Source organism: Bubalus bubalis, chromosome 2, assembly GCF_019923935.1.
Source record: "Bubalus bubalis isolate 160015118507 breed Murrah chromosome 2, NDDB_SH_1, whole genome shotgun sequence".
NCBI lineage: Eukaryota > Metazoa > Chordata > Mammalia > Artiodactyla > Bovidae > Bubalus > Bubalus bubalis.
Genome location: NC_059158.1, coordinates 6,309,962 through 6,327,026, shown reverse-complemented (window position 1 = coordinate 6,327,026; position 17,065 = coordinate 6,309,962). Strand labels below are relative to the sequence as shown.

The 17,065-nt window shown below is 41.9% G+C and overlaps 1 protein-coding gene across 2 annotated transcripts in view; it reads left to right on the top strand.

The window, feature by feature from the left end:
* Positions 1 to 17,065, top strand: part of LOC102395523 — a 377,402-nt gene that overhangs the window by 245,339 nt on the left and 114,998 nt on the right. Inside the window, exon 14 of one of the 2 annotated variants that reach the window (XM_044926869.2) lies at positions 323 to 469. In XM_044926869.2, coding sequence (XP_044782804.2) covers positions 323 to 469 — 147 coding nt within the window. The remainder of the gene's footprint in view (positions 1 to 322; positions 470 to 17,065) is intronic. The other variant, XM_044926862.2, reaches the window with a different exon arrangement.

The following is a 17,065-nucleotide window of genomic DNA, read 5'->3' as shown; positions in this document are numbered from 1 at the left end:
ATATAATTCTTGGTAGCAGTTTCAACTTTTTATTTAGCAAGATTGAATAAAGTATCTAAGCATCTTATACAGAAATACCATCACATTTGAAATTTGAATGACTACAAGAGCATATTGTAAGCAGTCAAGTAATGTGTGCAAATCAAATATTTTTAATCGGGACAATTCAAAGCTCTCATATATTTTAAAGAATTTCTGTAATCCTTAAGCTACTCAGGAATGAAATGGAATAATTAAAAATACCAACAGTAAGTAATCTGACCAGTGATTCTATAAGTCATTCTGGGAAAATTGTCACTGAAACCAGGCAAACTTTCTATCTGCTTCTCGGTAATTTTTTTCCCATTTATTTCATTTCATTTCATTCTTCGAAGGAAAAACCAACTGCTTGGAAAACTGGAGAAACTGAAGACTATTCACAAGATACATCTTATTTGGAGGAGCTGGAAAAACACAAATTTTCAGTTTGGTGAGTAACTGTATCCTGTCTTTCTATTTAAAATTTTTAATTCATTGACTTCAACAAATCTTTACTTATTCTATTCTTTTATTATTCATTTATTCAATAAATACTGATTGTGTGCTTATTACAAGCTGTATGATTTGTACCCTGATTTGGGAAAGCTCATAGTCCTATGAAGTCGATATACATTTAAGAACATCAGTGTGATATGATAACACTATTTTTTTTTTCAAAGAATGCACACATACACACCTGGAGAAGATGATGGCTTGAATTTGCTTGAGAATAGAGAAGGATTTTCAGAAGAAGTTTGAGTCAGATCTTGGGAAGAATATGACAGTGGAGAAATGTTGACAGTTTGGGGTGGGCAGTGTCTAGAGATGGGGTTGGGAGGAAGGCTGGACTGATACCCACTGCAAACCTTAGTTCACTTAAGATCTAAGCAGACTGTGGTTACTGATCTCTACCTGGAGGTGTATATACAGGTAGATCTGTCTGTGCAAGCATATGTGTAGCAAACAGGAAAAAATATACATAGAAAAGTGAGCAGTGGAGCTTCTCAGAGGTAACGAGTACAGAATTTTGCAGTGGTGGGATTCATCAAGGATAAAGGAAGGAACCAGTCAGTGGCACCGTGACACATAGAGTAACTAGGAAAGAGGAAGAAATGGAGTAGCTTGTCAAAGTCCATCTGCTCCAAACCACTGCCACCCTGTCCCTCAAGATCCCTGCCCTGAGTGGCTTTTCCCCCTGGGCATTTATCTGCCTTATGATTAGGTTTCTGAAGATTTTTCTCTTACTCTTCCATCCTGGAACCATCATCAGGAGGAATGGTAGCAGCTCAAATTTCCCTTATCCAGTCACCTTTTAATAAGTTCTACTGGTTTTCATTTAAACGTAGAACTTTCACCAGTGCTTTCCTGGAACAGCTGAAGTATGGTCTCCAAGCTGACCAACGTTCTCTGGATTAAGAGGTGCAGGCTTGGGACTCCCCCAGTGGTGCAGTGGTGAAGACTCCTCCTTCCGTTGCAGGGAGTGTGGGTTCAATCACTGGTCGGACAACTAAGATTCCACATGTCATGGTGTTGGGGCCATAAGTTTTTTCTGAAAAAAAAAAAAAAAAGAGAGATGTAGTTTTGTGCTTAAGAGACATCAGGTAGGGAGGGAGGTGGGAAGGGGGTTCAGGATGGGGAACACATGTACACCCACGGCGGATTCATGTTGATGTATGGCAAAACCAATACAATATTGTAAAGTAATTAGCCTCCAATTAAAAGAAATAAATTTATATTAAAAAAAAGAAAAGAAACATCAGGCAGGAAGGGGAGTCAAAGAGGCCGAGAGATAAGAAATCACTCAGTTCAGCCGCTTAATATGCATGATTAAACTATCTAGGTCTGTTTTCTCCTGTATCAAGTTGGAATAATAATAGCTATATTGTGGAGCTTTACGTTTATTGTGAAAACTGAGAGCGAATTTAAATAAGATAGCCTGGACGATCACTTGGTGTGTATAGATTTTTGATAAAGACGACTAATATTAATAATTATAAATTTTGAGGAAAATGCCTTTTCCAAAGGTTAAAATAGGAAGCATCACTCACAGGAGGATGTGTTCTTCAAACACACCAAGCTCTTTATCACATCAGGGTCTTTCCACTAGATGCCTCCTTTGTCTGGAATGTTCTCTGGGGTCTTAGTAGGATAGACGCATGTACTGCAGGTCTTAGGTCAGATTTTCCTGCTCCAGAGAGGTCTTTCCTGAAAATCCTACATAAAGAGGTAACTTTTCCCCTCTGGTAGTTTATTTTCTCATAGCTTTCTTCCTTTAAAACACTTACCACAGTTTAAGTTAATCATTTGTATTTATTTTCAATTCATTTATTTGCATATTTTTGCGTTCTCTCACTAAAAAGAAGCTGTAGGCAGACAGAAACCCTTTGGTAAAGATTTTTAATTGGAGGATAGTTGCTTAACAATATTGTTGTGTTTACAATGCTCTGCTGTACATCAAGTTGAATTAGCTATTTTGCTGTTCTTGTTTAGTTGCTAAGTCGTATCTGACTCTTTGCAGTGCTATAGACTGCAGCCTGCCAGGCTCCTCTGTCCATGAGATTGCCCAGGCAAGAATACTGGAATGGATTGTCATTTCCTTCATATATTCCCTCCCAGAAACCCTGCTTGTCTGATCACTCCTGGGTCCCTAGGCCCTAGTTTTAAAATACCTGTGTTATAATAGGCAACCAGTAAATATTTATTGGGTGAATGAATAAGAGGGTAAATGAGTGATCGCTCAGCTTGTCTCTCTCCCAGCCCCCTTGGTTGTCCTACCTGTTTATTCACTTCCAACCTCTCCTTTGTCTGGAAATTGCTATCATTTCTTTTAAAAGGAATATGGGATAATTAACCACTCCAAACATTTCTTTTAAACCAGAGTTGAGGATATGGGGGCTGCTGAGACCTCTATAAACGCGTTGTGTTTTAAATGGCCTGAGATACAATCTGAACAATTTCCTTGATGTTTTATTAGAGCTGGTAAATCATTTATGGGGGCAGCCTTTACCTAAATCCTCTCCAAATCCCCATAAAATGCATTTAACACAGAATACTGTACTACCCAGCTTCAAAGATATATGTGACTTTGTGTGGGAAGTAGTTGCTGCCCCTGTGCAGTGAGTCTCAGTGTAGGTATCGTTTCTGTCTCACACAAGGTCCATCTCTTCCCCTTCCCGTCCCAATGACTTGCCTCCTTTCACATGCTGATGCTGGTAAGTTTGGTAGATTGCTAAAATTTCAGTAAATCACAGCTTCTATTCTTTTCCTTTGTTAACATACCAGACCTTTAACTAGTCAAATGTAACATTATCTTGTTTGTAGCTGAAAATCTTTTTTTTTTCCCCAAACTTTCAAAGTATAATGTTAAGACTGCTGCTGCTGCTAAGTTGCTTCAGTCGTGTCTGACTCTGTGCGACCCCATAGACAGCAGCCGACCAGGCTCCCCCGTCCCTGGGATTCTCCAGGCAAGAACACTGGAGTGGGTTGCCATTTCCTTCTCCAATGCATGAAAGTGAAAAGTGAAAGTGAAGTCGCTCAGTCGTGTCCTACTCGAGCGACCCCATGGACTGCAGCCTACCAGGCTCCTCCATCCATGGGATTTTCTAGGCAAAAGTACTGGAGTTAAGACTGCTAGATTTTCTCAAACAGAAAGAGAGCCAATTAAGTTGCCTCTGAGTGTGTAAGACAGAACCTGCTTCCAGCACATCTCAGCCCACTGGGCCTGCTGCCCATGGTGTTGGCCGATCATAGATGAAAGTCCTCTGGGCCCTTGCTTGGTGGGGTTTGTATCACAGTCTCCTCTTCTGAGCCTCAGAGCCAACACTTGCAGGATTCTTAAGTTCCTCTTTGAGATTTTATATGCTGCTGTGAGCAGATGCCTCTCTTCTGCTCATATATTATTTTTTAATTTTTGAAAAATTGTACTTATTTATTTTTGGCTGTGCTGGGTCTTCACTGTGTGTGAGCTCACTCTGGTGTGTTGAGTGGGGCTCTTCTCCGGTTGCGGTGTATGGGATTCTCATTGCCCTGACTTCTCATGTTGTGGAGCACGGGCTCTAGGCACGTGGACTCAGTACTTGTGGAGCATGGGCTTAGTTGCCCTGCAGCATGGGGGTATTCCAGGACCAGGAATTGAACCCATGTCCCCTGCACTGGTAGGCAGACTCTCAACTTCTGGACCACCAGGGAAGTCCTTATGCTTCTATTTTAGATAACACGAGATCGCCAAGGTGTCCCTGGATACTTTAGTACTAGATGATTGATTTCCATCTTTACCCCTTCAGGGGTTGGCTCTGACTGTTATGTGCTCCTTTTACACTCTGCACACCTTTTTGTGCCACTCAAAACATGGTCGTTCGGTGTCCCATAAGCCCCCTCCCTGACTAGTGCCTGCGTGCTAAGTCACTTGTCAGGTGCGACTCTTTGTGACCCCATGGACCGTTGCCTACCAGGCTCCTCTGTCCATGGGATTCTCCAAGCAAGAGTACTGGAGTGGGTTGCCATTTCCTCCTCCAGGGGATCTCCTCCACCCAGGGATTGAACCTGCATCTCTTATGTCCCCTGCATTGGCAGGCAGGTTCTTTACCACTACTGCCCCCTGAGGCGCTCCCATTGGACAGTAAGTTTAATAAATTCCACAGGAATGGAGATTAAGTCTGTTGTGTTCTTCCTGGCCTACTCTCAATGATTGATAAATTGCAAGCACTTAATAAATATTTGTTGAATTAATACATAAAAAATGAGAGTAAATTAAGAATTTTGGAGCTTCCAGAAGGAATTTTCTGGAGAAAAGAGCAATGGGACAAAATGACTGTGATGTTCTGTGTCTGTTTGTCCGTGGTGAATATTGTTTCTCTCTGTTGAGGATGTTTCTTCCCTAAGAATTCCTTCACTCACCCTCTTTTATGATTGCAGACCCCCCACCTACTCACATACCACCTACATACCCCAAGGCATCGGGCTGTGACGTGTATTATGTTCCTATGACAACTCTGATCGGTTCAGGGGTAGGCACACGATCTCAGCCAGGCCCTCCAAGCCTTTTCACAGGATTTTATATTTTGATACTTGGTGATAGAAATTCCTTCGCTTCTATAAGCTCTTACGCTGAAATGATTTAAGTTTGATACCCTCAGTGGCCATGGCCCTGAGGGTACTTACCCTCCGCACTTCCTGTACTGCCTGTTGTTAATATTTGGCATTTGAAACCAATGGATGTAAGAGTCTAACCAGCGCTTTGTAGGGGACACATATTCTGTTCTAGTCCAGCTAACGGAAATGTGTCTTAGGAGCTACCTCAAGTCCACATTAATGACGAATAAAATTATATGCATACCTAACAACACATTTGTTGTTGTTCAGTTGCTAAGTCATGTCCAACTCTTTGTGACCCCATGGACTGCAGCTCACCAGGCTCCTATATCCTTCAGTATCTTCTGGAGCTTGCTCAAATTCATGTGTGTTGAGTTGGTGATGCCACCCAACTATCCCACCCTCTGTCACCCCCTTCTCCTCCCGCCTTCAATCTTTCCCAGCATCAGGGTCTTTTCCAATGAGTCAGCTCTTTGCATCAGGTGGCCAAAGTATTGGAACTTCAGCTTCAGCATTAGTCCCTCTAATGAATATTCAGGAGTGATTTCCTTTAGGATTGACTGGTTGGATCTCCTTGCAGTTCAAGGGACTCTCAAGAGTCTTCTCCAGCCCACAATTTGAAAGCAAAAACACATATTTCAGGTAAAAAAATATATTGTCCACTGGGAAGATTTTATTTATTTTCCTACGAGAGGAAAGACTTTGGTGAGAATGTTTATATTGTCCACTCAGTTAATTACATAAATAAGCACCTTTTGCCTGCCTAAGCATAGCCTCGGAATCTCATTGCCTACCCTGCTTCCCAACTCACTCATGCCCTTCCTCTGTGTGCACTGATTTCTCCGATGGAGTACGTCAGAGGACCTGTTAAATTCCTCTGGAAATAGTGCTAATGACGGCTTCAAGGCAGGGGCCATCACTTGGGTAGTTTAAAGAAGTTACCAGGTTTTCAGAGGTACCTAACTCATGACTGGGAACTGAACTCCATAACAAGGCCGTCTCAAAATGTTTCCATTCGCATTCAAAGATGACCTGGTGCTTAAGCGACCAGAGAGTCATAGGTTTTTAGAGCAGGATCTCGGAGATGATTTTGGTCAGCCCCGTTGGTTTATACTAGGATCAAACTGAGACCGATAGAAGTTAAGTGACTTGGCCTTAGGTCAGACAGCTAATAAGGAGTGGAAATGGGATTAGAACTCACTTCCTTTCAATCTAAATCCAGTACCAATTATAAAAAAATAAATTCTTCCTAGAACTCTGCTAGTCTTTTTTTATCGCTTCCTGTTTCAATCAATAGCAAGCTGCTTTGATATTTATTAATAGATTCAGGAGAAAGTGCTGATCCTCAGGAAAATATATATAATGGGTTGTTGTAAATTTCGTCCAGCCAAGGAGGTGAATAGAGGGCAGATGCTGAGATGTTTGTTAAATGCACATGTTGCTGCCCACACAGAATGACTTCCTTTTTTTGTTCTCTGCCATTCATTTACGTGACTGGCCTCCATTTGTTGCTTAGGGAAGGTATGAGTTAACTATAAATATCAAAACAGGAAAGTTATTCTTCAATACAAGTGATACACTTTCCTTTTTATAACTCACATGTGATTTGACATTGAAATAAAATGCAGATGCTCCTTTGATTGGCGTATTCCCTATTGTGCTTTTCTAAAACACCTTCACATATGGTCTGCCTCATTCTTGAGAAATGACTTGTTGTTTATGTCATACAAACAGAACAGATTGATTTTACAGTGAGTAAGGAGGATGATGAATTGGACGTTGGAGAGAAATCCTTGTCTGGGCAATCTAAACACTTGAAAATAAACGTGGCCTTTTGGAAAAGGCTCCCATGATCCACCCATAATGCCTTCAGTTCACCCCTCACCCCTTCTTAAGGGTTAAATAGATATATACTCAATTTTAGCAAATCAAAGAGTAGTTACAGTCACCTCAAAGTATATTTTTTCTTTTCACCATTTAAATATATCCTGATACCTAATGGTCAAAAAAAAAAAATGTCCTAAAGAACCAACCCCCAAAATCTATTGCAATATTGTGTCTGCACTACGACCAGAATAAAGGATTTCTCAAATTTGTAGAAGAGTAGTAATATCTCTTTTCTATCAAATGATTTTTTTTTAAGTATAAAATTCTTGCACTAAGGGGACTTCCCTGGTGGTCCAGTGGTTAAGACTCCATGCTTCCAATGTAGGGGACACAGGCTCAATCCCTTGTCAGGGAACTAAGATCCCACATGCTGTGCAGTGTGGCCAAAAAAAAAAAAAAAAAAAAATTCTTGCACTAACAGTCTTTCTTAGGGGTCTCCAAATTTATTCCTTCATACTTATTCTTCACAAAAGAGAAAAAAAATAATGTTGTGTATCCACCTGTCTGACAGTAAAATAACCACATGTGATTCTGCAGAATTTTATAGTATATATATCTCCTAATCTCATTCCCATACCTTTTTTTTTAATTTGGTCTTCAAAATATCCTGATGATGTGATATCCTTCAGCCCATTTTACAGATTATCTATCCAAAATTCAGAGAGATTTTGTTGTTTTTATTCAGTCACTCAGTCATGTCCGACTCTTTGCAACCCCATGGACTGCAGCACGCCAGGCTTCCCTGTCCTTCACCAACTCCTGGAGCTTGCTCAAATTCATGTCCGTTGAGTCACTGATGCCATCCAACCATCTCATCCTCTATAGCCCCTTTCTGCTTCTGCCTTCAATCTTTCCCAGCATCAGGGTCTTTTCTAGTGAGTCAGTTCTTTACATCAGGTGGCCAAAGTATTGGAGCTTCAGCTTCAGCATCAGTGCTTCCAATGAACATTCATGGTTGATTTCCTTTAGGATGAACTGGTTGGATCCTCTTGCTGTCCAAGGGACTCTCAAGAGTTTTCCAGTACCACCATTCGAAAGCATCAATTCTTTGGTGCTCAGCTTTCATTTTGGTCCAACTCTCACATCTGTACATGACTAATGGAAAAACCAAAGCTTTGACTATATGGATGTTTTTAGGAAAAGTAATGTCTCTGCTTTTTAATATGCTGTCTAGGTTTGTCATAGCTTTTCTTCCAAGGAGCAAATGTCTTTTAATTTCATGGCTGCAGTCATTGTCTGCAGTGATTTTGAAGCCCAAGAAAGTAAAGGCTGCCATTGTTAGATGGCTCATTTCCCCAGCACTCAGCTGGCTCATTCCTCTCCAGTTCTCATTGCACTAGAGCATGTCACCTGGCTGAGCTCAGAGTCATCAGGGGACTTTAGAGTGTGCAGCAGATGACTTTTATAAAGCAATGTGTTAAAGTATTACTGGCATATTCCACAGTGTTGGGTGAATGTGGGTGAAGATAAGATTGGCATTCGAGGAGGAGTGAGAACCAAGTCAGCTTAGAATGGCACAACAAAGTGAATCCCTATGGAGGAATATTTCTGCCAGTAATTTATCAATGATCCACATGTAATTGGGTAGTTATTGACTGATATCTCTATCGTATTAGGTGGCACTAAGGCATGAGCTGAAATTAAAAGATGGTTACTCCTTGGAAGAAAGTTATGACCAACCTAGATAGCATATTCAAAAGCAGAGACATTACTTTGCCAACAAAGGTCCGTCTAGTCAAGGCTATGGTTTTTCCACGGGTCATGTATGGATGTGAGAGTTGGACTGTGAAGAAGGCTGAGCACCGAAGAATTGATGCTTTTGAACTGTGGTGTTGGAGAAGACTCTTGAGAGTCCCTTGGACTGCAAGGAGATCCAACCAGTCCATTCTGAAGGAGATCAGCCCTGGGATTTCTTTGGAAGGACTGATGCTAAAGCTCAAACTCCAGTACTTTGGCCACCTCATGTGAAGAGTTGACTCATTGGAAAAGACTGATGCTGGGAGGGATTGGGGGCAGGAGGAGAAGGGGACGAAAGAGGATGAGATGGCTGGATGGCATCACTGACTCGATGGATGTGAGTCTGAGTGAACTCCGGGTATTGGTGATGGACAGAGAGGCCTGGCGTGCTGCGATTCATGGGATCGCAAAGAGTCGGACATGACTGAGTGACTGAACTGAACTGAACTGAACTGAAAGCATGACCAGCTAATCCTACTAAGAAGGACCACATCTTAATGGCTAGATATATAGGTTCTGGGGCCATAATATCTAAACCCAAACTGACCAGCATTATGAATTACTTAGACAAGTTTCTCAAACTCCTTGTACCTCAGTTTCTGTTTAAAAAAAAAATTATCTTTAAAACAGAGCTAATAGTACCTGGGCTTCCCTGGTGACTGAATAAATTCCTGGGTAAAGAATCTGCCTACAGTGTAGGAGACACAGGGCATCTGTGTTTGATCTCTGGGTTGGGAAGATCCCCTGGAAATATCCTACAGGAGGAAATGGCAATCCACTCTAGTCTTCGTGCTTGGGAAATCTCATGGACAGAGGAGCCTGGCAGGGTGGGCTACAGTCCATGGCGTCACAAAAGAGTCAGACACAACTTAGCAACTAAGCAGCAACAATAGAACCTGCCTTATTTTAGTGAACTCAAATATGCATTAAAAAAAATGGAGCAGTATAAATGCTCATAGCACATAGGAAATGCTCAAAGAATGTTTGCCGTTGTTACTGACGCAGGCTTTCCTTTTCTCTACAAACCCCCACAATGATATACTTTCTACTTGTATTTATACCATTAAAATAATGACCTGTTTGTTTTTGAGAAGCAAAATATTTTTATAAATAAAAGACCTGCATACAGTGCTATATGTCAACTGTATCTTACTAAAGCTGGAAGAAAACAGTATAAAATAAAATAAATAAATAAATAAATAAAGTTCCCTTCCACTAAATAAGGAAGTAAATAAATAAATAAATAAAAGATTGCCGTGAGAAAGTCAGACATTAATGGTAGAAAAGAGATACCAGAGCAGTAAATACCATGTGTTAGGGTTCTATTCAGTTCAGTCGCGCAGTCGTGTCTGACTCTTTGCGACCCCATGAATCGCAGCACGCCAGGCCTCCCTGTCCATCACCAACTCCCAGTTTACCCAAACTCATGTCCATCGAGTCTGTGATGCCATCCAGCCATCTCATCCTCTGTCGTCCCCTTCTCTTCCTGCCCCCAATCCCTCCCAGCATCAGAGTCTTTTCCAATAAGTCAGCTGTGTGCATCAGGTGGCCAAAGTATTGGAGTTCCAGCTTTAGCATCAGTCCTTCCAATGAACACCCAGGACTGATCTCCTTTATTACTGCATAACAAATTATACACAGAGGGCTTCGCTGGTAGCTCAGCTTGTAAAGAATCCACCTGCAATGTAGGAGACCCCGGTTCAATTCCTGGGTTGGGGAGATCTTCTGGAGAAAGGATGGGCTACCCAGGCCAGTGTTCTTGGCTTCCCTGGTGACTCAGATGGTAAAGAATCCACCTGCAAAGCAGGAGACTTGGATTTGATCCCTGGGTTGGGAAGAGCCCCTGGAGAAAGGAATGGCAACCCACTCCAGTATTCTTGCCTGGAAAATCCCATGGACAGAGGAGCCTGGTGGGCTACAGTCCATGGGGTCACAAAGAATTAGACATGACTGAGCGACTAAGCACACAGCACGGCAGCTCAGAATGAAACACATGTTTTAATCTCATGATTTCTTCTCGGGCTCTTACATAGCCACAGTCAAGGTGTCAACAGGGCTGCGTTACCATCTGGGGGCTTAATAAGGAAGGGACTACCTTTGGCTCATTCAGACTCCGGGCAGGGTTTCTGTCCTGTGGCTGAGTGAGGGGAGGCCCTGGCTTTGTGCTGCCTATGTGCATGCGGGGCCCAGAGTTCCATGCAATATGGCCCCTTTACCATGGTTACCACTTTAGAAAGCTGCCAGGGGAGTCTGTCACTTTGGGGAGGGACCCTGAAGCTTTGCCTGATGAAGTCAGGACTTCCCAGAATAACCAGAATACATTAACTCCAAATCAACTATCTGAGATATAATTGCTTCTGTAAAGCCCTTCACCTTTGTCATTTCCTACTGGCTAGAAGCAAGCATTGGTCTCACGACCAGTCCCATGTCATATCAGCTTTCTCTTCATTTGTGTCTTTGCTGTTGTTTAGTCACTAAGTCGTGTCTGGCTCTTTGCGATTCCATGGACTGCTGTCCTCCACAATCTCTTGGAGTCTGCTCCAATTCACGTCCACTGAGTCTGTAATGCCATCTACCCATCTCATCTTCTGCTGCCTCTTTCTCTTTTTGCCACCAGGGAAGCCCCTGGAAGTGTCTACATGAAGAAGAAAACGGGAGAGAGACCAACCAGCGCCCAGTTATGTTGCGCTCTTGCTTATAACCTCTTTCTAGGTGTCTCAAGGTTTATTTTGCCTGAGATAATGAAGTGCACTTTTTTCCCCCATATTCTTGGATGAACATTCTGCTGCTCATAGCTGAAAGCAGTCTTAATGAGACAATGAACCTGCACACATGCAACCCTGATGCATCGAGGAGCAGGTGTTCATTTATCCCACGTTTGTCAAGCTTACATGGTGTCCTAGATTCTGGACCCTTAGTATTAGAAGTGTTTCCTGTTGTCTCCATCAATGCATAATGTGAAACTAGTTGCCTTTTCCTTTAGTACAATTTGGAAAATGGGCACAGTATGGTGCAGAAGGTTCATCTCATGGATGCCACACTGATTCAGTTGAAGGGGTAGAGAATGAGCTGAGAAGAATTAATTTAGCCAACTGTCTGGAAACCTAATATGACATCAGTGATAAGATTTAAATATCCAGGAGTTTCAGATTATGAGCCAGTTCAAATTCAAGCCTCATGATTTAAGTGATGAAAGGGCAAAGCTGGGCAGGAAGCAATGTAGGGATTTATTTGAGGCAAAAACACAAGTGACCAGTAAAATGGATAATGTTCTGTTGTAATAGTTTGCAAACAGCACCAAGAAAACAATTGAGTGGGTGTATTTTGAGCTTCAGGCATTGTAAATTCTTTCACTCTCATATACTTTATGCCTTCTTTAATAAACTGGAGAATCTTGGGCCAGCTTCATCGGTGACGGTAGGTGGTCATTCATTTCGCAATCCACTAATTTTCATGATTATTCAGTATTTTATGTTACCTAAACTGCTTTGGATTTTGTCTTACTCAGATTGGAATATGGCAATAGCTTATATGATTTCAGAATCATTAATTCAATTGGTGTTCTCAACAGATGGGTGTTATACTCGTCTCTCTGAAGACAAGCAAGAATTTAAGATTCCTAATGATGCTGATGGTACATCATCTTTTTTGAAATATAGATCAGTAGCCTGTGTCTTGTTGAAAAAATGCAGAGTGAGTAGAAAATCTCTAGGAAGGAAAGCAATTGACATCAATTACAGTCTATTCCTAACTTAAAGAGACAAATGTATATTTACCGTGTTTGTTTCCAGCTTACTAACTGGATTCTTACATAACATGGAACAAATAAAAAGTCACTCAGTTATGTTCGACTCTTTGTGACCCCCTGGACTATAGCCCCCCAAACTCCTCCGCCCATGGAATTCTCCAGGCCAGAATACTGGAGTGGGTAACCATTCCCTTCTCCAGCAGATCTTTCCAATCCAGGGATCAAACCTGGGTCTCCTGCATTGAAGGCAAAAATGCTTTAGCATTTAAGCCACCAGGGAAGCCCAAAGATATCCTTGTCCCAGTAGCCAGGCTATTTAATACTTTAAGGTTTTGGGTTTTTAAGTATTCTCTTTGACATTTTACAGGGATTTTGGAGGAAAAGACTATAAGGATTTTTAGTATTAAGCTCCATCTTTCTGTCCCTTATTTGTACCGTATTTCTTTCCACCAAGAGTTGATGCTTGTTAACAGCTCCCTGCTCAGTTGTCATAAACCTAAGCTGATAGTTTCAGGGAAGGAACATTACTGTATTTTAAGGCTACCCACTCATTTTGGACATTTTGACAGTTTAAAAGTTTTAACTAATATTGAGTTAAAATCCTTGTCCCTGTTTTTAAAATTATTCAGTTCAGTTCAGTTGCTCAGTCGTGTCCGACTCTTTGTGACCCCATGAATCGCAGCACGCCAGGCCTCCCTGTCCATCACCAACTCCCAGAGTTCACTCAGACTCACGTCCATCGAGTCAGTGATGCCATCCAGCCATCTCATCCTCTGTCGTCCCCTTCTCTTCCTGCCCCCAATCCCTCCCAGCATCAGAGGCTTTTCCAATGAGTCACCTCTTTGCATGAGGTGGCCAAAGTACTGGAGTTTGAGCTTTAGCATCAGTCCTTCCAAAGAAATCCCAGGGCTGATCTCCTTCAGAATGGACTGGTTGGTCTCCTTGCAGTCCAAGGGACTCTCAAGAGTCTTCTCCAACACCACAGTTCAAAAGCATCAATTCTTCGGTGCTCAGCCTTCTTCACAGTCCAACTCTCACATCCATACATGACCAATGGAAAAACCATGGACTTGACTAGACAGACCTTTGTTGGCAAAGTAATGTCTCTGCTTTTCAATATGCTATCTAGGTTGGTCATAACTTTTCTTCCGAGGAATAAGCGTCTTTTAATTTCATGGCTGCAGTCACCATCTGCAGTGATTTTGGAGCCCAAAAAAATAAAGTCTGACACTGTTTCCACTGTTTCCCCATCTATTTCTCATGAAGTGATGGGACCGGATGCCATGATCTTCGTTTTCTGAATGTTGAGCTTTAAGCCAACTTTTTCACTCTCCTCTTTCACTTTCATCAAGAGGCTTTTTAGTTCCTCTTCACTTTCTGCCATAAGGGTGGTGTCATCTGCATATCTGAGGTGATTGATATTTCTCCCGGCAATCTTAACTCCAGCTTGTGCTTCTTCCAGTCCAGCGTTTCTCATGATGTACTCTGCATATAAGTTAAATAAGCAGGGTGACAATATACAGCCTTGATGTACTCCTTTTCCTATTTGGAACCAGTCTGTTGTTCCATGTCCAGTTCTAACTGTTGCTTCCTGACCTGCATACAAATTTCTCAAGAGGCAGGTCAGGTGGTCTGGTATTGTTTACTGCACTAAAATCCCAAGTCCAAAGTCAATCTATATATTTCTCTATTTATATTCCATCATCTATCTGTCTAATCATCTATCTTTGCATTTATCTAGGGTTTAAAGACTTGTTAAATATTGTTAAGATTAATTAGTTATCAGATTATCTCAGTTTCAATATCCCTCACCATTTTTTAAAAAATCCAGTTACCCCCTGCAGTAATGAGAATCAGTTCAGTTCAGTTCAGTCGCTCAGTTGTGTCCGACTCTTTGCGACCCCATGAACTGCAGCACACCAGGCCTTCCAAACTTACCAGTAAGTAAACAGAACTCTATACAGATGCTTTGAAAGAATTCAAGGAGATGTGGTTTTCACCTCTTAGGAGTGCAGAGAACAAGCAGAGTATACTGGTTTCACTTAAGGACTATCTTCCCAGCTCCCCATGGGTACCATTCACTCTGCTGCTGCCCATCACCACCTGGCCTTCGGGGTCACCGTCTTCCCAGGTTGAGCCACTTCTGTGCTGGCCTCCATGGATAAGTGAAGTGGATCAGGCCACACCCCTCTTCTCTTTACCGTCTTATCTTTGTAACATCTCTGAAAATTGTTCCCTTTTTTCATTCCTTTTTTGATGGCTAAATTTTTGTGATATTCTCTCTTTCTGACTTCCAGAAGCTCCATTCAAGCCTTCATACTAGGCACTAAACAGAATGAAGGATTAAAAAAAAAATGCAGTTTTTTTTCATGGGTTTCCATTGATGTCAGTAATAAATTAGTAACATTTATTCCGTGTCCCCTCTATGAGAACTATTCTAACTGTTCTCATCTATCTTTCTCAGTCCCTCAACAGCCCTGTGGTATAGGTAACATTATTGTGCCCATTTTACAGATGAGGAAACTGAGGCAGGGAGAGATGAGTTAAAGTTGTCAAAATTACATGCCTGCCAAGTGGTCAAGCTGGGATTCATACCCAAGATGAACTCCAAACATGATCACCATGCCATGCTGCCTCCAGCTACAATGGAATCAGTTGACCGTTTTAATTAAATCCCTCAGTCCAGCAGGAGGAGGAAATGGCATCCCACTTCAGTACTCTTGCCTGGGAAATCCCAGTGACAGAGGAGCCTGGAGGGCTACAGTCCACAGGGTCACAAAGAGCTGGACATGACTGAGTGACTAAACAACAGCAGGTAATATGTTAAGACTATTCAGCAGGCGTGACCTCCAAACAACAGGCACGTACGTTTGACATAGCCACTGAGTCATGTGTCATGAAGCTGGCAAGGAGGAAAGCCACGAGTTACATTGAGGCTTTTAGAAGTGTGGGCGCTCCTGGAAGAGCACAGGTGGAAGAATTTCTTTTTCTTCCTTAGTTTCTTCTTTGTACCACGCTGGGAGAGACGTTTGTTGCACCCCGTGGATCTAGAACAGGAGAATCGAGCTCAATAATAGTAAATCTTAAATTTATTCTTATCTTGGGTACCTTTCTGATTCTGGCTGATAGCAGATTGGAAACAAGGGAATAACTTAAGAACAGCAGTTCTCAGGATATTTTAAATTAAAGTTGTTTGGGGATTTATCAGGCCTCACAAGTCTCCTCTAGATAATTCAGTTTATGGATGTGGGAATAGAGATTTTTATTCTTATTTTTAATTTGATTTCTGACCTTTCTGTTTCTTTCTCTCTCTTTTTTAACCTCTCTCTCTTCTCTCTGTTTCTCTCTCTTCCCAAATATATGAATTATAAATCTGCTCTTCTACAGTTAAAGCAAATAGTAAGGCACACAATTTGAAATGAATGGCAATCCATTTGAAGTTCACTTAACCCAGTTTTATTTTTAATCCGCATAACATACCAGGTTCCTCTTTCCTATCTACCAAACAGTATATCTTTTTGCTTATTACCTAGATGGGGAAACTGAAGCTTGGACATTTAGATACTTTGCCTTGTGACATAAGCAAGTAAGAGTCACAGCTGAGTTCTCACCTAGGTTTCTTAACCTCCAAGTTTATAAATGCTCTACACCTGCTATTGATGTCCTCTTCTTTGCTACAGTTTCCTTGAAGGCAAAGGCTGTGCATGCTTTTATGCCCAGTATCACTGAGAAGAATGACAGGCACGTGTAATTGCTCAGTAAATGGTTTTTGGAGTTGCTGTATTTTCTATGTCCTTTCCCCCTTTGTAGATTATCATAAAAAGTTGTAGAATTGGCTTTCCGCTCAGTCTGTTGACAAACTCTTTCCCCAAAGTGCTGCCTTTTGATTAGATTGGCCTCAGCCCCTGTGAGCTGGACAGCCTCCAAGGTTTGCTGGTGGAGATCTGATGCCACCGTTTGACTTGGAGAGTGGCATTTGGGTGGCACTAGTGGAATAAGTCCAGTAACTAATGGGCACATCAGTGACGGGTTCAAATCTGGGACACATTAAGGTAATTGTGTGGACAGGCAGCTCTGGAGACTTGAATGTTCATCCCTATCTCGATGGTACATTGTTGCCACATTCGAGCTGACAAGCTTCCCAATGATGTACTGGCAAGCTTAATGAGAATCGCTACTTCTTATCCAACTGTTCATCATTGGAGTGGATAGTATGGAGGAAATTCACTTTCAGTCTTTGGTTTTCTGCCATGGGGGACAGTATTTGGATGCCTCTGTGATTTTTCCAGGTGTTGGCCGTATCTGACCTAACTTTTTGCCAGCTCGTAATGATGTGGCTTCAGTACGGAAGCTATCAACCCATCTCTGAGCCTGTTTGCTCATGTGCTCCAGCATGACCATCAGCATTTGTCTGCAGGATTGCCTCAGAGGATTTACAGCGGTGGCTGACTGTCTAGTGGGGGAAAAAGGAGCTGTCCTTGAAAGCAGAATTTAATTCTTATGCTGCTTTGAGCTTTGATTCTATGACAAGCCAGTGTAATGCAGGGGGAGAAAATACCACCTCAAGTCATTAGTCCCCATTCT